The sequence below is a fragment of the Panthera tigris genome, chromosome B3 (genome assembly GCF_018350195.1).
Source record: "Panthera tigris isolate Pti1 chromosome B3, P.tigris_Pti1_mat1.1, whole genome shotgun sequence".
Lineage (NCBI taxonomy): Eukaryota > Metazoa > Chordata > Mammalia > Carnivora > Felidae > Panthera > Panthera tigris.
Window position 1 is genome coordinate 9819881 of NC_056665.1, and position 26767 is coordinate 9846647.

Consider the following 26767-nt stretch of genomic DNA (forward strand, 5'->3'; position numbering starts at 1 on the left):
CACTAGGGGACTCGGAAAACGAGTTCTCCCTTTCAAAACCTACTGCTTTAGACAAGCCATTACAAAGACAAGACCAGAGAGCACTCCGGATGACTGCGAAACATGCTGGGATGAAGCCATGGACACGCTGCCCATGTTTAATCAGAGAAGGGAGCAGAGAGGGAACTGGATTTCACACTGACTCCAGCCTTGGCACACGGCTCCTCTGCACGGCTGACGGGGTCGGCTCTTTTACGCCGAGCACGGGCACGCCGAGGTGGGGCTGGATAGGGGCAGGTCTGCAGGAGCACAGCCCTTGCCCCAAAATGCCTACTTCAAGTCAGATTAAGAATTCGTGTTAACGTGTCTGCCCACGTATCTCCCGGCTAATCTGCAAGGAGGAAAGCTTAGAGAAGAAAATCAGTGGGACAGGTTGGTTTAAAGGGGGTCACTTCACTCCCTCTGCGTGAACGGGATCACGGTGCACATTAGTGTTTAAATAGTCTGTAAGCCAGCGAACTTACTTACTGGCAGGAAGCGGTACTATGAGAAGATGCTAAGGACAAAAGCAGAACCCGCCAGTCTTCCTGTTACACTTCCTGTTTAGGCTTGCCCCCGTTCTAAAAAACATCCAATACGCTTATCTAATTACATGTCGGATACTGCTGATGTTTTAAAAGGACATATGAAGGACCAGAACTCAATTTCTCAAATCCTAGATCTATCTGCCTAGATAATATCTATACACCTATCTAGAGAACTCCATGCTACAGGCAAAATGTGAATAATCTGGGGGCGCCTGGGTGGCTCAGTCGGTTAAGCGTCCGACTTCGGCTGAGGTCATGATCTCGCGGTCTGTGAGTTCGAGCCCCGGGTCGGGCTCTGTGCTGACAGCTCAGAGCCTGGAGCCTGTTTCAGATTCAGTGTCTCCCTCTCTCTGACCCTCCCCCGTTCATGCTCTGTCTCTCTCTGTCTCAAAAATAAACATTAAAAAAAAAAAAAATTAAAAAAACAAAAAAACAAAAAAACAAAATGTGAATAATCTGTTACACAGTGGCTGACTTTTGGCTCCTTAGAATATTACTTAAGAGTTGCCAACATATAAATCAACCCTTAAGCACATATAATAACATAACAATGAACAGTGGGCTATATCTAAGTTAATAACACAAACTATTTTCATGAGTGTATCTATCATGCCTAATTGTAAGAAAAGTAAAAATTTCCAAACCATTCCTAGAGACTCTGCTAAGAATTTACAGGTAGCAATTTAATATATCTTCACTAAATGCTTTAATTTTTCCTTTAAAAGAAGTAGGACTGATTATACTGTACACTAGGTTAATAAAAATAGGTTAGATCTCTAATAGTAGCTCTTTTAAAAATAATTTAAAAGCAGTAAAACCATTATTTTGAAAAGAAAAACTAGTATTAATATCCACAGTCACACTTTCAATTGTTTTAACATTAGGGAGAAATGACATTAGCCAGTAGTTATGAGAAACAGTAGAGTGTGCATCATCACACTAAGAAAATACTTATTTTTGTCATCGTTTAGAGAAGGAAATGCTTCTGTAGGGGAAAGCTCTAGCTTATCAGTGCAATGGCATATTAAGTCAGGGCATTTATTGTAACTGGACATAAAATGTATCATTTCACTACTTCCCCTACTTCTTACTATCTTTTGGTGCATTGACAGAAGTGAGCTCTTCCATATGAAAGACGGCTCACTCTTAACCTTCTTGATGGATGTGGCCAGTGGGCCCTTTTCTAAACACCTGATAATGGGAAATGGACTGCGAGTCCATGTTTCAGATTTGTAATTTTCTGAGGGTTTCCACTGCTAGAGGCAGCACGAGCCCCCAAAGGTCTTGAACCAAGCGTGAAAAGAGGAACCAGGCTCATTTTGCAAAACAGTGTTGTCATTCTGGCAAAGGAGATGCTCAGACACCAAGGGTCAACTGATGATGGTCTCTGCCAGACTCTGCTCTAACAATTTCCTTCTTTTGTCCTGCCTTTCTCTTCATTCTACTAGCAAATGCCAGTTGTTTGAAGTTATTTATGAGTGAGCAGGAAATGAAGTGTACTAATTGCTGGAAGTCAAAGAGGTTCTGCCCTAATATCATCTAGTTCTGTTACTTCAAGCATAGCTCTCTGTACTTCAGTTTGTAAAGTATGGAGGATGGGATGAGACTTTTTTTTAAGTTTATCTATCCATTTTTGAGAGAGAGAGAGATACAGAGAGAGAGAGAGAGACAGACAATATGAATGAACGAATATGAGCAGGGGAGGGGCAGAGAGAGGGAGACACAGAATCTGAAGCAGGCTCCATCCAGGCTCTGAGCTGTCAGCACACAGCCCGACGCGGGGGCCTGAACCCATGAACCATGAGATCATGACCTGAGCCGAAGTCGGATGCTTGACTGACGGATCCACCCAGGCGCCCCTGGGATGAGACTTTTATAAAGGTCAGGTTCCAGTTTCTAAATTTAGTCTTACACTGTTTATGTGTGTTTGTGTCCTCTCACTAATGCAATCAGTGGCGTATTCACTGCTCTGCCCTGAAAGTCAACATCCCTGGGGAGATGGATGGGAAGGGGACTCTTCACTCATTTACTGGTCTTCCAAATGAAGACCTCACAGTCTAAAAACAGAACAACAAAACACACTTGAAAGCATCCAAATAGATCATAAAATTTCTCAAAGACAATGATCTTTAGTTCTTTAGGAGCATTATTAGCACCTAGCAGAATGCTGAGGCTACAGAAGTCATTTGATGATAATACCTAGCTAATTTACACTGATCTTTGCCAAGATTTTCTTTTGTTGATGCCAGCCAGGGTCCCAGCCAGCAGTGATAGGTACAACAGGTAAGACTCTGTTTAAGCCTTGTTGCCAGTATGCAGAACACTGCTAAGCATTCTGCCCTGAATTTAACCTTTAACCCTATTTTTTTTAATTATGAAGTTAATACTTATATATAGGATTATTCTGGAAACATCCTTGCATCTTTTCCTGCGCTTTCCTGACTGCCCCACTTTCTCCCCTTCTGCATCCAGGCAAGAAAAATGAAAACAATTTCGGTGGCAGGTTTTGTGGAAAAACTCCTCTGAGTCATCACTGAACCTAGTATTGGCTAAAGGAGAGAGAACTTATTTACAAAACACGGTAAAATACATGGGCTCTACTTCCAGCAGCCCACTTAACTGAGGGCCTAAGAGGCTTGTTACATTTGGTGGCAGGTGGCTTGGGGAGAGTGTGAGGGGTATACTTTTACAACAATATTCTTGAGTTCAGCGTTTGTATTCCCTTACTTCTAAGTAGGTACGGGTGTGTGTGTGTGTGTGTGTGTGTGTGTGTGTGTGTGTGTATGGACATGCCACAAACACATGTATACACACATGTATATATAGTGATTCCTTAGCAAGAGCTTGTCACTGATTTCCATTTAGAAAAAAAAAATTTTTTTTTTTTTTTAAGATATTCCTTTATTTTATTGGAGGCTGGCTGGCTGGGTGGGTGGGTGAATGGAAGGTAGAATGTCCTCTCCCACTGAGGTGACACTGAACTGATTTTGGTTTAGCACTGGGAATCAGTATAAGAAAAGGAAACCCTTGTCTTCCTTTCTTTTGAAAGTACATTGAAAAAAAAATGAGAAGAGTACCTGTCTCTATGTGGGGTTATTACAGGTGGTTTTTATCTATTTTTGTATTTCGAATATTCCCAGGAGTATGAAAAAAATAAACAGACAAAAAATGTTTAAATATTTTAACGCATGAAAGACAATACCCTGCAACAGCCTCGTAGTCAGGACTAGATCGAAGAATCCACTTTTGTCTTAAAGTCTCTTACAATTTTCTGTGGGGAAATCCTTCTTTTTTTTTTTTATGTTTATTTATTTTTGAAGGAGAGAGAGACAGAGTGTGAGTGGGGGACGGGCAGAGAGAGAGGGAGACACAGAATCCGAAGCAGGCTCCAGGCTCTGAGCTGTCAGCACAGAGCCCGATGTGCAGCTCAAACTCACGAACCGCGAGATCATGACCTGAGCCGAAGCCAGACGCTTAACCAACTGAGCCACCCAGGCGCCCCAATCCTTCTAACTTCTAAACCCAAATGCAAATATTTTCAATCTCCTGATCTTGGCATAAAATCCTCAGGTGCATTTTAAACCCAGTTTACTGACAAAGGCACGTGGTCGAGTATGGGATCTGAATCTTGGTTCCACTGCTGTGAACAGCACACACTCACAGGGTAGCTTACTCCCAGGAAGGGGAGAACAGGCTCTCCTTATACGGCTATGGAAACGATTACATAAAATAATACATGGAAAGCTCTTAGCATATAGTAAAAACCCAATTAGTGGTATCACCTTTTGTTGCTATTTTTCTTCAAGTATTAGGCCATTTCAAGGATTATCTCTGTGCTTATTTCCTTACATCCTCATTATTTAATTAGGTATTGGGTGCATGCAGGCTGTGACAGGAGCCTACAGATGACCAACGAAGGCCATCACGCAAGGAATGCCCTCAACGGTACTTACTCTGCTCTTCTTACTGCTGGACATTTTATTCTTGATGTAGCTGAATGTGCGGCTGACTTTTGTTCCACTCTTGCCTTCAAAATCTTTCTTGGAGGGGCTTTGAGGCAGGAAACTATAGGTCTCTTCTGTTATACTAAATAAAAACAAGAAGAGTGATTTTTAAAAAAGACTACAGAAATTTTTAAAAAGGAAACACAGAGCCAAAAAAAACAATTCTTCATAACCATGTATCATTTTAGCTACAAGTCACAGTCAACTTATGCACACACATGACAACGGACAGCAGAGTAACAGATGGACAGAGGCTGCTGAGCGGTTCCACAGAGTAAGACCTGAGAACAGAGGACACCACCACGCTGGTCCCAAAACCAAAACCGTTCTGGTCCCAAAACCTGGCTAAGTTTTCTTGTGTCGGCCATCAGTGTTTTAGTAATAGATTTTTAGTGGCCTGGTGTGAAAGAGCCTGTCAATTATTCACTTATTATTTTATCTGAAACTTCTTAATCTAAAATAGCACTCAATTTATACACACCTTTGCATCAAATAGGTGCTAAAGAAGAAACTCGTAAAGACAACAGAAAGATGGAAGTGTTAACAAAGGCTGTAAAGGAATTTTTATGACTGAATGCACATCCAAATTCCCCGAAAGCAGAAATCACACACCATTTTTTTAGTCTTCTGGCACACCGGACAATCAATACTGGTGCATACAGCTTTGCACGATTTTAGGAGGGAGGAGAGTATAGAAAGCTCCGCTGTGGGAGTTTCACACAGAGCGAGGGGTACTGATCTACTCGTTCAGGAAGGCTACACGGGTCCATCACAGAGGGTCCACTACAGATGGACATGGTTGGACTTCAGGAAGTTCACAACGGTGGACTTCCTCAGAGAATGCGGGGCACTTGTAGACACAAGCCATTCCACAGAAAAGGAATCTACTTACACTACGTTTCCCAGGTGTTCTACAATCGTTATTTTAAGAACTTTTCCACAGAAAAGCCGTGTTTACCTCAAGGGCCTCTGTGAGAGGACAGAGGCACCCCTCAAGAGGGGGAACAATCCTCTTCAGGAGCTAAGGTCTGTTTATACATGAAGTACTGTTTACAAAATAAAGCAGTCTGTTATTACGATAAGGGGGAAATGGTGTGAGAGCACTGTTCCAGAGAAGACAAAGGAGAAATAAAGTACGACAGAAATACAAAGAGAAGCATTCATACTGAGAGTTCTGGATCACTGAGTCACAACCGATGCCTCTGCGAAAAGACACATGTTCAAGTGCAGGGCAGTAATCAGAACCCCCATGATGCTTACATTAGAATATCTTAGAACCCCATAAGCATGACAAGAGGAATATAATAGTAAACAATGAGTCAAAATACAAACCTGCCTGCTGTCAAGTAAAGAACCAATTCACTTACTCGGACAAAGCTATGAGCCATATCCGTGTAGGCAGAAGAAAATGGCTTTAAAACTTAAAATGGCTAAGGTACAGTTCCCCGCACGCATGCACACGCAGACACGTGTGCATACGAATACACACGCGTGCAAACAGTGAAACAAAATGTTGTCAGGCTTAGGGCTTAATTCTTAGAAGCAGAGTACAGAAGTTCATAAAGTCGAATACAAGTGTTTCCTCTCCTGAATAAATGCAAACCTTTATCGTCAGGGCAGTGTAGAGAGCAAAAGGAAAAAACTACTGAAGACATTATTTAAAAACGATAGAGTCTTCACTACAAACCACTTGTAGCCATTATTCCAAAATTATCACTTAAGGAAGTAAGAATCCAATGAGCTGAATTAACTTCTCAGTTTACTTAGTGAAATGTCGTAAGACATCTTGGGTTTCCTTCATCTCAGGGAAAGGAGTAACAAAATAAACGTGCAGTACCTCTCGGTCAGGTTAGCACTGGTGCTGTGGAAAGGCCGTGAATCTGGAAAACAAAAATGGCAGAGGAAAAGTTGGAACCAAAGGACGGTGCCTGGGTGACAGATAAGAGGCTTAAAATATTTACAACGACACACGCAGAGCAGAGAGAGCATCTGAAAGCCAGTGTACAGTGCCTTCTCCTAAGGGTTTGGAAGAAGGAAAAATTCACCTTGAAACTCAGTATCAGAACTGGAAATAGGCAGCAGTAGGCGTGAATTCCCCACGACAAAAAATTTCATCCAAGAATCACATCACTGAGCAAGCCCCAAATCAACATTTTTGTCCCCACGCTCAAACATACACGAAACATGTTTAATTCCTGTTCTCGTCAACGCTCCGTTTCCATCTTTCTGAGATGACATCACGGGAAGAACACAAAATCGAAAATGAAATATCATTCATATTCTGTTTGCTGTTCATTTTGCTTTCGTGGGTTTCCATACCAAAATATCTAGCTACCATGTACCTAATATTTTCCTGAGTATTCCTGGAAAGGGATGAGTGAAGAGGAAAAGGGCACCAGAGCTGGCTGGCTGGCTGTGTGTGTGTGTGTGTGTGTGTGTGTGTGTGTGTGTGTGTGTGGTGTCTCGGTCCTGTTACTGATTTGGGGTGAGATCTCTGGATTTCACTTCCTCATCTGTGAAATGAGGGAGATGAAACTGATGGTGAGGTCCTTGCCAGGCTGACACTGGTATGGCGTGTTCGGCAGGTGCATCCTTCCTTCCTCCGTCACCATCGGAGCGTAAACTGAAGCGGGTCATTAGCACCCAGGCTAAGGCACACAGCAGAGCAGTAAGTGGAGAAAGCATTAGGAACACTACGATACCTTACCAACAACATGCTAATAAAGCTGGAGCTACGTCAGGACTTAGAGGAGATGGTCTCAATCACACCAAGATGAAGGATTTCCAGTTTTTAGATCAGGCACGGAAATACTTTGTGTGTGTGATTCCAGGCGGACAAAGGCCGCTCAGTACAACTCCTGCTACAGTGTGAACAAAACACACACCTTCTCCTGCAGGTGGGTTTCAAGGACTGGAGATGACCAGGAGTAAAACCCTCATTTGACAGAGATCTGAAGATGTTCTACTACCAGATTACCAGCACTTGAACTTAAATGTTCTAGATTCCGATTAGAAATGCAAAATGGTAGTTATTACTAAGTGAATAGCCAACAAGTAGGAATAATAGATAGGAAACTTAACAACCAATTCTAAGTCTTCAAAAGAGTACTTTCTATAGTTTTTCCTTTTACTTACTTGGGTTCTTCTATTTCACTTACAATGCATGGTCATCGAGATGAGCAGAGTAAGAGTAAGATCTGGGATCTGTTCCCTAGTTTCTGCATGATCTAGGTGTGAAATTGTCAGCATTTTAACCTCAGGATACCTTAATTTACTTAAACAAAAAACCAAGAGTGTGGTTTAGGTCAGTGGCTTTATAACCTTTTGCACCCCAGGAACCCTGAGTGACAGAAGCAGCATTAAACTCTCTCAGGTTGTCAGGCTCTGTTGTACACTAACTAGAGCAAATACCTAGCAAGTTACCAACCTAGTAATATGAACAAAGTGAAAGCAAAATCCATAATGAAGAAAAACACCAACTAGCACAGGATCTGGCCAAGAATCAGCTCCCAGTAGATTTCTGCTGAATAAATTAGAAACTGAACAAATATGTGATTGAGTACTGGGAGAATCTGGGACTCTGGTAAGGATTTCCAACCTTTTCACCGCTGAAGAAAAAATTCATTCATTTACTATGACCTCTTAGATTTGGTTCTGAGAACAGCGATTAATCAACCAATGCCTCTGAGATTCCTGAAGGGCCATCAAGTTTTCAGTGCACCTAAGAGTATAAATTAGCAAATGATACCTCTACGGTATAATTACAGACAAAAGCAAAGAAATCTGTCACTGAAGTCAACCTACAAAGTATTATGGCAGGTAAACAGTGTATTTCAAGTAGGATTTTCTTAAAGTCTTGAAACAACCTGCAGACATAATATTCTAATATTCCAGAGTCGGAACTACTGGATGGACCGGGTCAATGGTTTTTAAAGTGCGTTCCATGGAATACTAGTCTCATGAGATGTTATCCACAGTCAGGCACATATTGTGGTTACCTTGCTAATGCGTTTGGGAAACACAACTTATTGAACACTGCCTTGGGAATTCACAATGTACACATTAGCATCTGAAACCAGCTTAAGTGGACTTTTCCTAAATTTATCTGGCCATGAACCAACCCCTTTCTTTCCCTTCCTCTCCCCTCCACCTCCAGAATTCTCACTGGTATTTCAGGGTAAGGAACACATTTTGAAGAAGGCTAGATACCTGGTTCAAAGGTTTCTTCCAGCTTCTATACTTTTATAATTTCATCCTGTTGGATTAGCTGTATAACCAGTGCCGTTCTATATTAATAATTTCGTCTTAGAGGTAGAAGAAATACCACTGGGACCTTTACTTTGTCTGCCACATGTGGACCTATGTCCCCAGGTACACAATACTTTGAGATGAAATAGACTTGACAATTTCTGAACAAAGTTGTAAGCAGATTTTCACAACTTCCCTCCTATTACAACTGGTATAAAGTAAGTATCTTATGGTGTGCCTATTTACTAAACATCTTTTCATTATGAAAAAAGTACTGAATATGACTTCCATTTAAGAGAAATTAAACTTTATGTTACTGTACATAAGGTACTTTCTTTTAAGAACAATGCAAAGATGTCACCCTCAGCTTAATATTGATTATAAAATTTTAATATTTAAATAAATAATTAGATACCTAAATACTGCTGAAATGTAGGGTCAGCAAGTGGTAGGGAATTAGGTTGCTCAATTATACAAATACTGTAATTCTCTGAGGCTCCTATCACAGTAAAACCTTGGATTGCGAGTAATTTGTTCAATGAGTATTCTGCAAGACAAGCAAACATTTCTAGTAAATTTCAATTTGATAAACGAGTGATGTCTTGCAACACGAATAGTACATGATGCCAGATGTCACATGATCACAACTGAGCCAATGGTTCTTGAAATTCACTTTAATATACAAGCGCTTTGGATCACAAGCATGTTTTTAGAATGAATTATACTCGCAAATCAAGATTTTACCGTAGTTATATGAAAACAATTCAGTATTTACCTTTATACTAGAAATGTTTTTTTCCATTAAAAATAGCAATCCTGGAATTTTCCAGAAATCTTGCATAACTGAAAAGTGATGTTCACAGGGGGTAGAATTCATTTCCTTTCCAAGCTTACTAAAACCTTGCAAAGTTTTTTTTAAAATTTTTTTAATGTTTATTTTTGAGAGACAGAGTGTTTAAAATTTAGGCATTATCAAATAAGAATATATTAATCTGAAATCCACACTGTAGTAAAAGGATTGAAAAATAAAAGTTCCACAGGAGAGAAAATGGGAAGTTAGGAAATACATCTATAACTCTTACTCCCTAATCCACGTGGTGTAAACTCAGAGGAAAGGTATTTTTATCTTCTTTTTTCGTTCTTTTAAAGTAATCTCTATGCTCAATGTGGGGCTTGAACTCACAACCCCGAGGTCAAGAGTTGCAGGCTCTGGCCAGAGAGGCGCCCCAACGGAAAGGTATTTTTAAAGACAGGTCTGAAAGGTGAGAAGAAAAAAGTTTAACATTAGCTTTTAAATATCACAGGTGGATATCTAGATATCTGTCTCATGAGACCAAAAAAAAGCAAAACATGGGAAAATGAAATTTACACTATCAAATAGAAAGCTTTGTGAAACCAGCGCTCAGTATCACAAAAGGTACAAGGTGGGATGGGAACACCTCCCTGTGCCCTGGAATCAGACCACTAGATCAACCAGTGCACGTGGCATATAGCAGACAAAAACGGTTTCACCCAAATTAATTCTCAAAGCAAAGCAGGAAGACAAATGGTTTAGAAACAATGGCATGCAAGGGGGTACAAATCCCCAGTTTCTTAGAACCAAGCTGACAGCATTTTCAGCACTGTCAGACCCTGGAGAACAGCCGTGGACACTACAGCGGCTTACTTACTACGCAACTCCTCCTCGCCATCACTGGAGTGAGAAGAGCCAAGAGAAAAGAGAGTTTTAGACTTAAGGAGATGTGGAGAGATGCGGACGGAGAAGGAGACCCGCCTTGCTGGCTGCATCCGTGGCTGGGCTGAGAAGTAGGTCAACACGAGACATTAGAGAGCGCCAACTGTACCGGGACAAAGTCAAAGGCACCTGAGACCACGCTGAACAGAATAATGTCGCTAGCCTGTGTGGTTCCAGGAAAGGCTGCCTAGTGAACAACATATTTATTCACATTTTCGTCTTTACTTCTGAGTATGTAGAAGTCTAATATAGCTTAAAAAATTCATCCAACAAACACGTACTTGCCAGAGTAAGAAAACAAGAAGTCCATTATTTTTAACGGTCATAATTTATAGCTGGAGTTGTTTTTCTTGAGAGTGGAAACATCTGGAGTAGTGGTGTTTCTCGGGATTCTGTGCTCAGCTCTCTTCTCCCTCACCCCAGACCTCCTCACGCCCTGCCCTCCCAAAGTACAAGCTGAATTCGCTGGGCTGGTGACACACACCTTTCCACCCTCAGGCCGTAGCTCTCCCTTTGAGCTCAAGATGTGTTCATCTCTCTCTGCTCACCTCTGGGGCATGTCCCACAGGCAGCAAGAAATGAGGAAGCACGTGAGTGACATCTCTCTTCTCCACACCCACCCCTCCTCCTGTATTCCTTTGTTTGGTAAGCGGTACCTAACATCTAATGAATTGCTCAGAACAGAGACCTGGGCCCCATCATTGAATGCTTCCATCTTGCTTCAATTCAGTTATTCTATGTGTTCTAGAATTCTCTGAACGTCAACTTCTCCCCTACTGCCCCCGTGTGCTCTCACCTGGATCTTGCAGTAGCCTTCTCCTGATCCATGACCTTTGCTCCCCAACACTTTCTTCAGTGTGGTCTCTCTGAAGCGTCCGAATCAACCTACTTTATCAACTTAAATCACTCCACTGCCCTTGGACAAGAAGCCCCAACCCCTTGGCCGTGCTTTCCACATACGGGCATACCTCGTTTTACTGTATTCTGTTTAACTGAACTTTATGGATACTGCAATTTTTACAAATTGAAGGTCTCTGGTGACCTTGTGTTGAACTAGCCTATCGGCACCAGTTTGCTAACAGCATTTGCTCATTTTGTGTCTCTGAGCAGTCGTGATAATTCTTGCAGTATTTCCAATGTTTTCACCATTACTATATTTGTGACGGTGATCTGTGATCAGTGGTCTATTATGGTTGTTTGGGGACGCTACTCACCATACCCGTATAAGACAGCAAACTTACGCAATAATGACCAGTCATTACTCACCCTGCCCGCCTTGGGCCTCCCTGATCTCTGAGACACAATACTGAAATCAGGCCAATTAATAACCCTACAAAGTCCTCTAAGTGTTCAAGGGAAAGGAAGAGTCACACGTCTCTCACTTTGAATCAAAAGCTAGAAATAATTAAGCTTAACGATTAAGGCACGTGGATAGCTGGGACAGGCTGAAAGCTAGGCCTCTCATGTCAAACAGCCAAGCTGTGAATGCAAAGGAAAGTTCTTGAAGAAATAAAAAGTGCTTCTCTGCTGTACACACAAATGATAAGAAAAGGAAACAGGCTTATTGCTGATATGGAGGAAGTTTTAGCGGTTTGGATCAAAGATCAAACCAGCCGTAACATTCCCTTAAGCTTAAGCTTAGTCCAGAGCAAGGATCTCTTTAATTCTGTGAAGGCTGAGAGAGGCGAAGAAGCTGCAAAGACAAGTGGGAAGCTAGCCGAGGTTGGTTCAGGAGGTTTAAGGAAGGAAGCCAGCCCCACACATCCAAGTGCAAGGTGAAGCGGCAAGGGCTGACGTAGAAGCTGCAGCAAGTTCTCCGGGAGATCTGGCTGCGATCCTTAATGAAGGTGGCTCCCCGGATGACAGATTTTCAGTGTGGTTGAAACAGCCTTATATCAAAAGAAGATGCCATCCAGGACTTTCATAGCTGGAGAGGAGAAGTCAGTGCCTGGCTTCAAGGCATCGAAGGACAGGCTGACACTCTTGTTAGGGGCTAACGCTGCTGCTGACTTCAAGTTGAAGCCAATGCTCAGTTACCATCCTGAAAATCCTAGGGTCCTTGAGAATTGTGCTAACTCTACTCTGCCTGTGCTCTGTCAATGAAACAAAGTCTGGATGACAGCACATCTGTTCACAACTTAGTTTCCTAAATACTGTAAGCCCATTATCAAGACTTACTGCTCAGAAACAGAAGATTCCTTTCAAAACAGTACTGCTCATTAACAATGCACCTGGTCACCCAAGAGCCTGGATGGAGATGTATGAGGAGGTTAATGTTTTCAGGCCTGCTAACACAGCATCCATTCTGCAGCCCGTGGATCAGGGAGTCATTTTGACTTTCAAGCGTTATTATTTAAGAAATATATTTTGTAAGGCAACAGATGCCATAGACAGGGGATTCCTCTGATGGATCTGGCCAACTTCTGGGAAGGATTCACCATTCTGGGTGCCATTAAGAAAACTGGTGATTCCTGCGAAGAGGTCAGAATATCAACGTGGACAGGAGTCTGTAAGAAGCTGATTCCAAACCTCATGGATTGAGCTGTTCAAGATCTCAGCAGAGGAAGTCACTGCAGATGTGGTGTGGAAAAAACAAGAATCAGACGTGGAGCCTAAAGAGGGCACTGAATTGCTGCAATCTTGTGACAAAACAACAGATAAGGAGTTGCTTCTTACGGATGAGCAAAGAAAGTGGAGTCTGGGATGGGAGCTACTCCCGGGGGAGATGCTGGGAATTTGCTGAAATGACAACAAAGGATTTAGAGTATTATCTACACTCAGCTGATAGAGCAGCGGCAGGTTTTGAGAGGACAGACTCCAATTGTGGAAGGTCTACTGTGGCTAAAATGCTATCAAACGACATCTGATGTCATCACATGCTACAGAGAAATTTTTTGTGACTGGAAGAATCAATCCATGTGGCCAACTTCGCTGCTGTCTTATTTTGAGAAATGGCCAAAGCCACCCCAACCTTCAGCAGGCACAGACACCGAGGCAGAACCATCCACAGGCAAAAAGATTACAATTCACGGAAAGCTCAGATGATGGTTAGCATTTTTTAGTGATAAGGTATTTTTAAGTTAAGGTATGTGCACTGTTTTTTTAGATATCATGCTGTTGCATGCTTGACTAGAGCATAGTGTAAACGTAACTTTCATATGCACTGGGAAGCCTAGTGATTTAGTAATTCATCTGACTTGCTTTACTGTGATATTTGCAGGGGTCTGGAACCGAATGGTTAAGACCTCTGTGGCATTCCTGTGTGAACTCACCCAGTGAATTCCCAGTCTTCTGCTGGCCTCAACTTTGAGATGACTTCATCCCAGTGAGCATTCTCTGTTCTAGGCTCCTGTACTGTCCCATGGTTTTTTTTTTTTTTTTTTTTAATTTTTTTTTAAATGTTTATTTATTTTTGAGACAGAGACAGAGCACCAGTAGGGTAGGGGCAGAGAGACAGAAGGAGACACAGAATCCGAAGCAGGCTCTAGGCTCTGAGCTGCCAGCACAGAGCCCAGCACGGGGCTCAAACCCACGGACTGTGAGACCATGACCTGAGCTGCAGTCGGACGCTTAAACGACCGAGCCACCCAGGCGCCCCTGTACTACCCCACGTTTCTTACATTCACCTATTCTCTGGTCTGTGAGAACGCGGTGAGGAAAGAAACTGTATCTATAAACTCACCTGTCTCCTGTACCGTGTGGCCTGGTGCCTGCCAAAGAGTAACTCAAATGCTCACTGAATGAATACATTAATAAACGAATTTCCCTTTGTCAGGCTTTCTGAAAGCTCAGTGTCCTAAATGAAATGAAAAAGCCCTGTACAAACTTGACAGTCACATAAATACTACGTGACGTCAGCTTACTGTGGGCAGCCACATCCAGTAACAGAGATCCAGGACTACTGGCACAACTACCGGCACGCCGGCTCCTTGGGCAGTGACGGCCTAGGACGAAAAGTAAGCTACCATCTCCATGTGCTTGCAAAAGTCTTTCCAAACGTGAAGCAAATTCAGAAAATGAAAATGAGCTCTCTTCTTATACCAGATTCCTTTCCTTTGTCACAATTTCACGGATCATCTGGAAAAACCTATTTGTAGGAATATCTAAAGGAGGATCCTCAACATATATGTTCTTTGTGATAACAAACCCTGAAAAACAAGGGGAAAGTGACTTCTCGTTAAGAAGCCTGTGAGTTAAAACATCTCTCTAATGGGTACAAGTCTCCTTTTAACGTCACCACCACCAATGTGGTTAGGGCTCTTCCAGGAACACCACCAAGCAAGCACCTTCTCCACTGCTGGTAAGCATCTCCTGAGCATAAGCCATGAAATGTGTTAAAATATACTTTGGGCAAGGGATCATCTATAATAACTGAATTATTCTGTATGTATAGAAACAAAATTTATGCTTAAGTTCTATCAAGAAACCATCTAAGTCTCCTGGCAAGCTGGGCATCTCCACTCCATCCTCTCTGATGCAAGGAGAAATGGGGCCACAGGTCCCCAGGAGCGGTCTCTCTGAGGGCAGTCCTCCCCGGCATTCTCCCCATGATGCAGGTAGCCTTGGTGCTATTGTGAGTCCCTAAAAGATGAGCTGGCAAGATGCATTCATCACGTTCCCTCCCACCATGACAGCACAGCCAAGACATGAGGGAGGACAGCTTCCCCACCCATTGTGGTTCCCAAATAAGCTGTCGCCCGTCTACTTCCCACCCCAGAAAATGACACAGAAATACATTAGTCACTATCTTGACTCAGTATTTTCCTCTGCATCGATGGATTTTAGAAAATGATACCAGCTTAGAAATAACGTTGAGTTTCCTCTGTGTTTCTCTTCTAGGAAATGACCCAACAAGACATTCCAGACAACAGCTCAGGAGACACACGTTTTCAGAAATGCCTGGATGTTAACAGCTGTAAGACTGTGGTAGAAGGAGCTAATTTCTTTGAAGGAAGAAGACAGAGCCCAGGCAGAAGTGGAAAGTAGTGAGATAAGGTTGATTTCAGAAAGTATTTTGTTCCTAGACAAGCATACTCATAAGGCACAGTCCATTTAAAGACCATGAAGGACGGCGTTCTAGTTTCTCTAACATTGTTTCAACTCTGGTCAGGGACAGACAGACTGTGGCGCTGTTCTGGGTACTGTGAACTCACACGCTCCATAACAATAACAAATGCTTATTATAAGCCAGGAAATATGCTAAGGACTCTACATAAATTCACATGTAAGCCTTATCACGTTGTTACCCCTGTTTCATCAAGTAACTCGAGGCAAAGAATCTCACTATGTAGCCCAAGGTCACACAGCCACCCAACGGGCTCACAATGAAACATCAGTTAAAACACTTTAAGTGGACTGAATGTTCTAGGCTTTACGATCTCACTGTGCAGATTGTAACTAGGATTCCTTCAGCCGGGAAGGCTGTGACTACACACGAATCACGCAGAGTGCTCAAGTGACTTGGAATGGAAGCCCGGAGTCTATGGCAAACCAAGAACTGTCCAGTTACCCTGATGCTTAAAGGTACAGCACACGGATTACAAGTTTTATACTCCTGTTCAACTGCCAGAAGTTTTACATCTGCAAAAAACATTTATCACGTTTCTAGAGCAGAATAAAAAAAAAATACCGATGGGAAAATTAATATAATTGTATGTGGGGAGGGACTAAGGAGAAACAGTGTCATTAGAGTTAATCCTCCAATTACAGCGTAGGCTAAATCAGGGAAATTGGGGGGCTCGCTAACGAATTTACGACCTAATCATTCAAACGTGTATGAAACGTACAATGTAAGTTTGAATGAGGGTACCCACCCTATTTTGATCAAAGGATCAAACTCCTGCTTGGAGATCAACCCTTGACAACAGTCTGCAAACTCATTTCAGTCCCCTCTGAGCAGAGCGGAAAATTTCCCAGCAACAGGAGGAGAAGCTGTGTGTGCCAGAACCCCTGGCACTCTAGGACGGTGTTTTCTGGGAGTCAGCCGCATTATTTATAGCGTTGGGCTAGCAACTGAAAACACAGTCAAAAACCATCTTGCTTTTTGGAGGAAAAATTAATGAAGTGTTTCATGCACGAGGCAAGAGTGTGTGTCACAAAATACAGGGAAAAAAATCCCTCCATGGGACACATTCTGTTGGTGGTGGACATCTGTTGCTATGGGAGTAGACTCTCCACCATGACACCACACTCACCAGTCGTGGACGGTTAGGGACACAGGGCCGAAAGGTCTCACTCAACAGTGCCCTCCTGTCTCAGTGTCCTGCCCTACTGAGCGCTAGCACTCCAAGCTCATCAAATCCACCATTAACAATCCTGTTATGATGATTTTCACTCTGCACCAGCAAGACCTCTAACCCAAAGCCAAATCAAATCAAAACCCAAAGAAAAACAGGAAGGGCGATTTTCGCTGCAGTTCTGTGAGGTTCTGTCGGCATCTCTGAGAATACGCCATGAGTAGGCACACCTTTAGTCAAACAGGCCAGATCTGAATCGCTGATCATGAAAATGAGGACAAAGTTAACAGCATTCTTTATCGTGTCTTAGTTCTAAGGTGGAAATTAAAAAGATCAGGCCCGTGGTAAGTCATGAATTGAGACAGAACATCTCCCAAATGCAGGACAGAGTCTCCAAATTTTTTAAAAATATGTATTCATTTTTGAGAGAGAGAGAGAGAGAAAAAAAGAGGGAGAGGGAGAGGGAGGGGGAGGGAGGGAGGGAGGGAGGGAGAGGGAGGGAGGGAGGGAGGGAGGGAGAGAGAGAGAGAGAGATGCAGAGCGTGAGCAGAGTAGGGGCAGAGAGAGAGGGAGACATGGAACTCAAAGCAGGCTCCAGGCTCCACTAATAGCACAGAGCCTGATGTGGGGCTCAAACTCATAAGCTGTGAGATCATGACCTCAGCCCCAAGTCGGACGCTTAACCGACCGAGCCAACCAGGCACCCCTCTCCAGCTCTTTTAAGGTGGGTTCTATCAGGGGACACTGAAGAAACACCAGAAACACCAGGAAAGTTTATTTACTCCCTTTGCCTCAGCTTCCCGAATACACGGTCTTTCAGCAAAGAAAGGATCACTCCCCCTTTGATGAGCACAAGATCTCAAACTGTAACTACTCATGAAAACAAGAATCAAGATTTTAAAAATAAAAAGGTGAGGTTTCTCAAAGAACAAGCTGCCTTTCCCTGGCAAATATTTAGATCCAATTCAAATATGTTTCCGAGCATCTTTCATTTGCAAAGGCCCTGTGCTTACGGATGCCAGACATCTATGCAACTTTCACAGCCAGCCAATGGGTCCCGAATCTGCATACCGCTCCATTCATCACTGGCAGATGTAATCCTTTCAGCACGTGCTTAACCAACTGAAAGTGTATCTCAGTCTTTCTTTGTCCTTCATGAGCTTCATGACATTTTTGAAGAGCTCAGCAAATGAGTACTGGACAAAATTTACATAATTGTACTGTGGTAACAGAACAGCATAACTTTCAGATACAACCACATCATGTTTGTAACTTACTCTCCAGTGTTTCAGAAAAAAGCTTTAAAGGCAGTGATAGAAGAAGAGAGACTGATAAAAACAGTTATGACTTTGATAAGATGGATCAAACATATGACATCTGGGGACTCCAGGTAAAGAATATATGGTAATTCTTTGTACTGTTTTTAGAACTATTTTTAAAGTCCGAAATTACTTCAAAATAAAAAGTTAAAAAACAAATCTATGTCCTGACAAGAAGAATCCCAAAACTGGAAGGAAGATCCCAAAACTAAACTGGTATGTCACCTTTTCTATTTAAATGAGCCATTCAGGAGAAGAGGGAGGCAAATTTTGGAAGGTAATGTTACGGGGTCTTAAAGGGAGAAAAATGATAGGAAAAAAGTGTTTAAAATAGGCTTCATTTTAAAAAAAGTAATATACTCACTGTCCAACCCAGGATGGCTGATTGTCATTAATGAGATGGATTTTGTCAATGGAGAAGAAATGGCTGATGTACAGTAATTAAATCCCTGTTGTTTAGATCTGTGACATGCCTGTGAAGTACAAAAAAAAAAAAAAAAAAAAAGTGAAAACCAGGATGTAAGCATATGCTCCTTTTATTTCTAGATCAGCACAAAACTTTACATCCCACCCCAACCTAAGAAAAGAACGTGATACAGGTGAGGGCTAACAGCAGAGGCTCTGCGGTCAGACACCCTCGACTCAAGTCTGCCCCTGCTACTTGACCGCTGCTCAACTTCAAAGGAGCTACTTAGCTTTCATGAGCCTTAGTTTTATCTGGAATAATTCAAGTACCCATCCTTTCCAGTGGTTTCATATCCCTCCTAATACCTAATAATGTTTTAAACTTAGTACGTGCTTAGTAAACATCTGCTGAACACATCATCAGATGAAAGTAACTTCATTGTAAATAGCAAACTACATACAGTAGTTCTCGTTCTTTGAAAATCTAAGTCTTTTAGAGACATAGTAGAGAGCAGTAATATTATTCTGATTTTAAGCATGTTCTTTTTTATTTTTATTTTTTTTTAATGTTTATTTATTTTTGAGAGAGAGAGGGAGACCCAGAATCTGAAGCAGGCTCCAGGCTCCGAGCTGTCAGCACAGCACCTGATGCGGGGCTTGAACTCATGGACCACAAGGTCATGACCTTAGCCGAAGTCAGACACTCAACCGACTGAGCCACCCAGGCACCCCAGTATTATTCTGATTTTAAAGATTTGGAAACAGAGATGCAAATAAAAGGCGTTTTAAGATCAAGATCAAGGCAGCCATGCACCTGGGAAGAAGCCTAAAGCCCTTTCATTCCCTCTCCTAAGAGGACACTGCTTCTGCATGTACCCGAGGGGGACCGAGGGTGGCCAAGTTACCTCCCTCAGTGAATTCGCAGCAGCTTCGAGGTCGTGTAATGCAGCCAGCTGCAGAAGCTTGTGTAAGAACACCCGTGAGAGCCAGCCCAGCAGTGCTTACGAGCACACTTATGGGGTGAGGGACTCCCCCTTCCTTTTGTTCTGAGCGCTCGTTCCTATTGTTAACCGATTTTAAATCGCCAGGAATCCCTCCCTTCTTAGTGGGCTGCAATCTGCACATGCTCGGAGGGGAGCAATGAAAATCCATTACTACCATGAACGCGACTCAAGTGCGCCAAAGACTTCTGATTATTCAGAGCCTGCTCCGTGCGTAACCATGGAGTCTGAGGCAAACAGTTGCTGTGTTTCGAACACAACTGTGAGGTCTGAGGAATGACCTCAGTGAAAGGCAGGGGCCTTCAGCAGGAAGCTGGCTGCAGGCGACTTGTCCAGATCAGAGACACCAGCAGCTCAAATCCCCACTCTGAAGTTGCACACGAGACAAAAACTGCGGGTGAGCAGAGAGTTCCAGAAAGGCAAATAAGCACAGGAAAGCACGAACATGTCAGCAGCTTCCTCCACAAAGGCTCGATCAGAAAGGCCATTTCAGAAAGACTTCGGTGGTAACTGATAGCACTTACTAACACACGGGGTCCTCTGTCCAATTCCTAGGATTATCAGTTTCAGGAAAGGTTTTCCATCAACTGTACTGAGAAAATGAAAAATCTTCTCCTTTCCTCATAAAACACTTCTACTTCAGAGATGTGGAAAGAGGCTGTGAGACTTACCCCGGGAATTCTGAGGGGAACGCTGTCCGGCTCACAGCCAGTCAATGAGGCCTCAGGCAAGTCACTCAGGTGGGTGTGAAGCTGTCACCCCCGAGGGAGGGCTTACGCCGAATCCGAAGGGATATCCTGGCTCCAAGCCCAGGATTCCGTTCACAAGCCCCCGATGCTGGCATTTTACTGGGTCTTACAATGACTTCCAAAGGACTCTATATACTTTTGTATGACTTGCACTTTTGTTTTTTAGACTCTCCACTTACCAAGGATGCTCTCAGCAAGTCACGAAAGAATGGTTTTTTACTCCCTTTTTCTGTCACCATTAGGCTGAATACATTTAAGTCATTTGCTTCAATAAATATGTTCTCCATATTTTTTTAAATTCATTTATTTTTTGAAATGTTTACGGTTTTTTTTTTTTTTAGTAATCTGTACACCCAACATGGGGCTTGAACTCATGACCCTGAGATCAAGAGTCAGATACTTTTCTGACTGAGCCAATCTGGTGCCCCTCTTCTCCATATTCTTGTTATTTTTCTTAACTTTACAAAAAGTTAAAAAAGTATCAGGCCCAGAAGACATGGGCGGTGGGGGAAGGGGATAACATGGCAAAATCCCTTTGGGCCTTCAATTTGATTTTCATCAGGCCTAAATTCTCCTGGGTCTTCACCTAAGTGATGCATTAAGGTAATCCTCCAGTGTCCAGTTTCTATCTGGTCGTAGCATTTCTATGTAGTGGGGTATACAAAACATTAAACGTCTACGTAAAACCTATGTCTCCCACTCAGAGAACAGGCTGTTTAACATTTTTGTTGGTTTGTTTAATTAGAAATGTTTCATTACGCTTCTATCTAAAACTCCAGTCACCTATCCAAAGACAGGTGTTTAATTTTGTTGTCTGTTTAATTAGAAATGTTTTGGGGCACCTGGGTGGCTCAGTTAAGCGTCCGACTTCGGCTCAGGCCATGACCTCGCAGTTTGTGGGTTTGAGCCCCGTGTTGGGCTCTGTGCTGACAGCTTGGAGCCTGGAGCCTATTTCACATTCTGAGTCTCCCTCTCTCTCTGCTTGCACTCTGTCTCTCTCTCAAAAATAAATAAACGTTGAGAAAAATTAAAAAAAAAAAAAAAAAAAGAAAGAAAGAAAGAAAGAAAGAAAGAAAGAAAGGAAGGAAGGAAGGAAGGAAGGAAAGATTCAGGTGTATCACAGAATCCTCCCAGGAATCAATCCAAAGTCCCCTTGGCCTCAGAAAAGGGCCGGGAGCAGTGTGGGCTATAAAAGCATGGAATTCCAATTCTCCAGGCCAACTCCCGAGGACCTGCCCCAGGTGACAAGTGCTGGGGAAATCACCTGACTGGCCAAGGACGGCCAGCTGGGGCCACCAGAAGGGAGTCCTAGGAGAGTGGCAGTGCAAAGAGAGCATCAGGCGGGGGCAGGGAGTGAAGATGCTCTCTGAGAAGTTCTCACAGTGACAGGAAGCAGAGAGAAAGAAACAGCCATTTCCCAGGCAATGTGAGAAGGCAAAGAATAAGATCTATTTTTTCCAGGAAGGTATAGGTTTTTGAAAAATTGGGAAATTTAACAATGCTGTGTAGCATACTCCAAGAGTCATTTTACTACTGGCATGGTGAAAGAAGTCCTCAGATAAGAAGGAAAAAACCCAATTTAATATCCTGGATACTTTCCTAATTTAAAAAAGTCTGCTTTGATGGACTATTCAAATCCATGCAGATGAATGGTATTCTGGAATTAGTTAAGTGCTAAAACCTTGCTTTGTGCTAGATGGGGTGTACTAGACCGTGGGTAAGCAATCACAATAACTAGCCTCATGGTAACGTAAGTCTTGCTTTCTCTGTTCCCGACGTGAAGACACATGTAGGGAAGTACAGTTAATTTTTCCAAATGAGCAGCATACACCTGCTTCAGCCTTACCTGCTGATCAAACATCCTGTGTTCTCTCTGGCCTGATTCCAGATCCTCTTCTGAAAGCGACATCAGAGAGTCACCCCTTGCCTCCCCACTGAAAGGGTGCCTGAGCTCTTTGGTGTTTGCAGAGTTTACGTCTAGAGATGAGGACGGCTTGTTTCCAACACCGGCTCCTCCTGTCAAGCCTTCTAGGCTGAAACTGAACACAGAGCAAAGGAGTTAATTCATGTGACTTCTGAGTCTCCGAAAGGGTAGAAGATACGAAAGTGCTTTGAGTGTTGCTGGCAGATTATTTCTAAGTTACCTAGCAAAGCTATCGACCAGAGCACGGCACAAATGAGCGCCACCTACCTGTCCCCCAACAGGTCTTGGTAGGCTGAAAAAGCATATGCACTTAGGTTTTTTACCTCCTTCAATTTATTCAAATGTTGATCATGTAAGGTCATTTTCTCAAGATTTTTTTTTTCAATATACCATGCAGACAGACCAGATTATCTTATTTATCATTTATGTAGGTGTGTTTTTCCTTGATCTGATGTAATTAATCTCCGCCAAAACCAAACTAGGCTAATGCCAAAGAATTCCATGGCACAGAGAAAACAGGTGCATGAGTAGCTCTCAGAAAACAGGCAGGGACACTCAGAATTGCCCTTGTGTCGCTTAAGTGGACCTTTATAACTTTACATTCAACTACAGGCCAGTCAACCTTTCTAATTTCACAGGTTCGTGTCGACCCCGGGAAGTCGGGATTACTTATGAGCAGTATCATCTGGGCACATGTGGCCACACAATCCCTGCTGGACAGGCTTCCTGGGAACTGCTGATTGCAGACGGGCACACAGGACACCTTAAAGAACAAAAGCTAAAAGCAACTATGTCTAAGAGCTTTAATTTGTTTGTCTTGTCTTGATATTGGCCCAGAAAGGGGGCAAATTTAGGATATGGCATGTAGAATGGGATCCCTGGTGGGCAGATTTTGTGGTTTGCAGGGTGAAAAGCATTTTTTGGTAAGCAGGAAACTACAGAGAGAGGTTGGCCATCGATGAGCTTTGGGGTTGCTGGTCAGAATAATTCACATCTGGTACAGCTGCGGTGGGAACTTCTTTAAAATAAGCGAGATCTCAAAATACAGCCAGAGCAGACCGTGTTCTCACTCACAAGCGGTTGGAAGTGCACTCGAAGGTACACGGAAGCTATTTAGTTATCTCTGCTACAACTGCACACTTAATTCCACAAATGAATTCGTACGCCAGTCCAAAAGGGCTTGTATTTGCCTTTTTGTATTGCATAAATTACTTATTATGAACTGAAACCATATGCCTCTATTTTTCTCTAGTGGGTAATTGAAACAATGGATTTTGTTTTTCTTATTCAATACGACAATAGAAACCATGATTAAGTAGAAGTAAATGTCTCTGTAAAACTCATTTTCAATGGCAGGGATAAGACAGGCTAAGTGAAGAAGAAACTTAGTTTTCTATTGTGAATTGTTTGTGAAGCCTGAGAAAACCAGATGTGTTATTACCACAAAATTTAATCCTGAAAATGTTTCAGTAATTAAACCTGGCTGCTGACTTGAGACAAAAATATGAAACATTGAGGAATCTATGCATTTGGAACCTGAAGAGATTGGTTGACTTGGAAACACAACAGAAATAAAAATTCATCGTATTTGTGGCCTTGCTTCTGTCATTGTTTTCTTCAGGATGTGGGAATCCCCAGGTTCCGGGAATGAGGACAGACCGGAACAAAGAGAGAAGGGGTCTGCCATACCGTAGATACAAGTCTGTGCGGAAAACACCAAATCTACAGCCACTTGGGCCACCAGAAGCATCAGAGTACACTATCTGACTCCCGGGCTATACCCCTTCAATTGGATCAGTGATGCCCGCAGCAGCAGGAACTCAACATTGTGCTCACAGCCAAAGCGGGCTGCCATATGCATTCTAGCCACCCAGAAGCAAGCTCCCAGCCAAAAGCCCAGGTGCCATATTTTACGATTCCCCCTTCGGTGGCTGGACACGTAACGATACTGTACCTTCTGTAATTAAAGTCAGCACTCAGGGCAGCAGAATATTGTACACCAGAAGGACACCAGCTCATACTGGGGATGACATCAAAGGCAGAAACAGAAAGGGAGGGAGAAAAGAGCAAACAGGGATAGGATTACTGGGTTTGAAAAGAAAGGCCACAGTTACAGACAGATGGATTTATTGGATTATCAAAAAATTAGGAACATAACATTGAGAATTTAGAAAAAGACACAAAAACCATGGAAACTTAAAACTGTGCTACTAATATCCCTCTAGACACTGTGTTGGAAAGGACTGTGGGTGTCTGTTACAGGGTAACAAGTCCGATTTGAAACCCAAGAATTCCTTCTGCCGGACTCTGAAAAAAAGAGCCCACTCTGCCCACAGATTCCTCCTCAGGTGTCCTCCAGGGCTGCAGCCTCTGCTGCCGGGGGGCGGGGTGGGGGGGCACTCTCTCCACAAGCTCCACCACTCCCAGACCTCCTTGACCATGGCTATGATCCCTAACTGAACCAAACCCATCCTTGACAAAAAGGGACAATGACAAAGTGCACTGGGGTGGGCTGAGTCACTGGTTTTCCTCAGGCGTTTCTAGGAAGGGTCCGTCTAAGCCAGACACATTCTAAGTCTTTCATAATAATGATATCCCACCAATACTCACACCCACCTTTAACCCCTACTCACTAGGCTGTTAAGCACTGAAGGTAAACAGCTGTAACAAAGGCCATATTTCCTTGTATTTTAATGATAACGAAGGCATTTACTTTCTTCGAAAGGAAAGGAATTCCATGGTACTAAGTCAAAAATGGGTCTTAATTTTAGGTTTGCAACCATTTTCCCCCACAAGATTAAAAAAAAAAACCCTCATCTGATCATCTACTTTGATTACCTTGGCACTGATATTTATTTTAAGTGGGAGGGACAGGAATCTAGGGTTGGAAATACCATGTAAATATGACCAGGCCAAAAAAAAACCAAAAAAACAAAAAAACAAAAAAACCCACACAACTCAAAATACGAGGTACACTGTAAAGGGAGCTTCATCAGTACGTAAGGATTTTTGATGAACAAAAGCGATCATTTAAAAAGTACACTGCTACTATCTGGCGTCTTAAGTTCTAAGTGACGTGCTTTTGATTTTCAAGGGGGGGGGGGGTTAACATTAACACCCACTCAGCTCCCTCTGGAATCTTGCAAATGGGAAGATCTGCAGACAGCAAAAACCCCTAACCTTGAATACACCTAATTAACAATTTTCTTGACAAGTGCGGGTTTTTGATAGAGGAAAAGAGACAAGGAAAATGGTGGGAGAATAGAAGAGCTACCCCTAAAAGTAAATCTTTAAAATAAATATCTTAAAAATAATTTAAATAGTAAAACACTTAAAACCCGATTAAAGTACAAAGCTCCCAAGGGCAGGAGCAGAAAGGAGAAATACGCATCTCAGAGATAGTTCCAGTCTGTGAAGTGGTATCAGAAAGACTTCTAATTTGCTCATGTGAGGGGAGCAAGCCTCCACATATCTTACAAACACGAGACTCAGAAGCCCATTCTCTGACATTAACTTAATTTTGAATCTCCAAACTGTCAAGAAAAATTTTAAAATACCCAACTTATTGAAAACACCACATGGTAAATCAGCGACTGAACTGACATTATCGAATCATTCAGAAAACAAATCTCCTTCTACAGATGTAAACATCCCTTTACTCTCAGAAAATGGTAACGCTGTGAGAAAGCAGGATGAAACTGAGGCTGAAGAGAAAGAAGAGTGACGGGAGACAGCAAGAGGGACCTCACAGCGGTCCCGAGGCTCCAGGAGCCACAGACCTGCCCTGGCTTCCGGCAGGAAACCCCTTTCACCAGAGTGTTCGGGGGCACCCTAAATCTCCTCATCCCTCCATCAGTGGAAGGGACATTTAATGGTTCTCTGGCCTTATTTTGAGATTTAGGAAATTCTAGATTAAAAAAACCCCACAAATATCCTGTTCCCGCACCTGTGAACACTGGTAGGGATGTTTCAACTTGACTGGCTAAGGCATCATATAAAATTTTAAACTGTACTTCATGCTCTTCCTGCAGAAAAACGACTAAGGGTGAAGTGGGATCTGGCACCGTTACTAACGAAGCTTCATCTGTCAGCTCACTGGGACCGCATCCAGCAACCTGTCACCCTCCACTGTCAGCACGTGCGTGCTTTTAATAAGGTCACGCTGAAGAGCTTTAACGGAGAGCCAAACAGATCTCTAAAGGTTTCGGGTACCTCTACTGAAAAGGGTACTTGCCAACTTGTTCCCCTGGGAGAAAAACTTAACCGAGCCCTGATTACCGCAGATTCATGAGAGCATTTGTATTCGAACTCCATTTTGTGCCTGAGAGCTGGAATTAAAGGAAGCCCGCCCTTGCAAAGACGACGGGGGAGGATCAGTATGTGTGGCTTCCCGAGGGCCAGCTTCGGTGGGGAGTTGAAAGTACCTCCTGACACACGCCTCCCAATACGAGGGGCTACCTGCAATCTCACCACGGTCTGTGGCTTTCTAAATCTTCTTCCCCAAACGGCGGAAGAACAGGTCACTAATGACGACTTCTGAACAAAGTAAAACTCAGCATTTGAAAAGCAAATCGGTGCTG

The 26767-nt window shown here is 42.9% G+C and overlaps 1 protein-coding gene across 9 annotated transcripts in view; it reads right to left on the reverse strand.

Annotated features, from left to right (window-relative positions):
• AKAP13 (A-kinase anchoring protein 13) overlaps window positions 1–26767 on the reverse strand; it is a 335984-nt gene that overhangs the window by 55639 nt on the left and 253578 nt on the right. For 6 of the 9 annotated variants that reach the window (XM_042988117.1, XM_042988119.1, XM_042988116.1 and 3 more), the window contains 5 exons: window positions 24142–24207; window positions 22110–22302; window positions 18473–18581; window positions 6408–6450; window positions 4520–4652 (listed from right to left, as the gene is read on the reverse strand). In XM_042988117.1, the coding sequence (XP_042844051.1) occupies window positions 4520–4652; window positions 6408–6450; window positions 18473–18581; window positions 22110–22302; window positions 24142–24207 (544 nt within the window). The remainder of the gene's footprint in view (window positions 1–4519; window positions 4653–6407; window positions 6451–18472; window positions 18582–22109; window positions 22303–24141; window positions 24208–26767) is intronic. The other 3 variants (XM_042988121.1, XM_042988120.1, XM_015535789.2) reach the window with 1 other exon arrangement.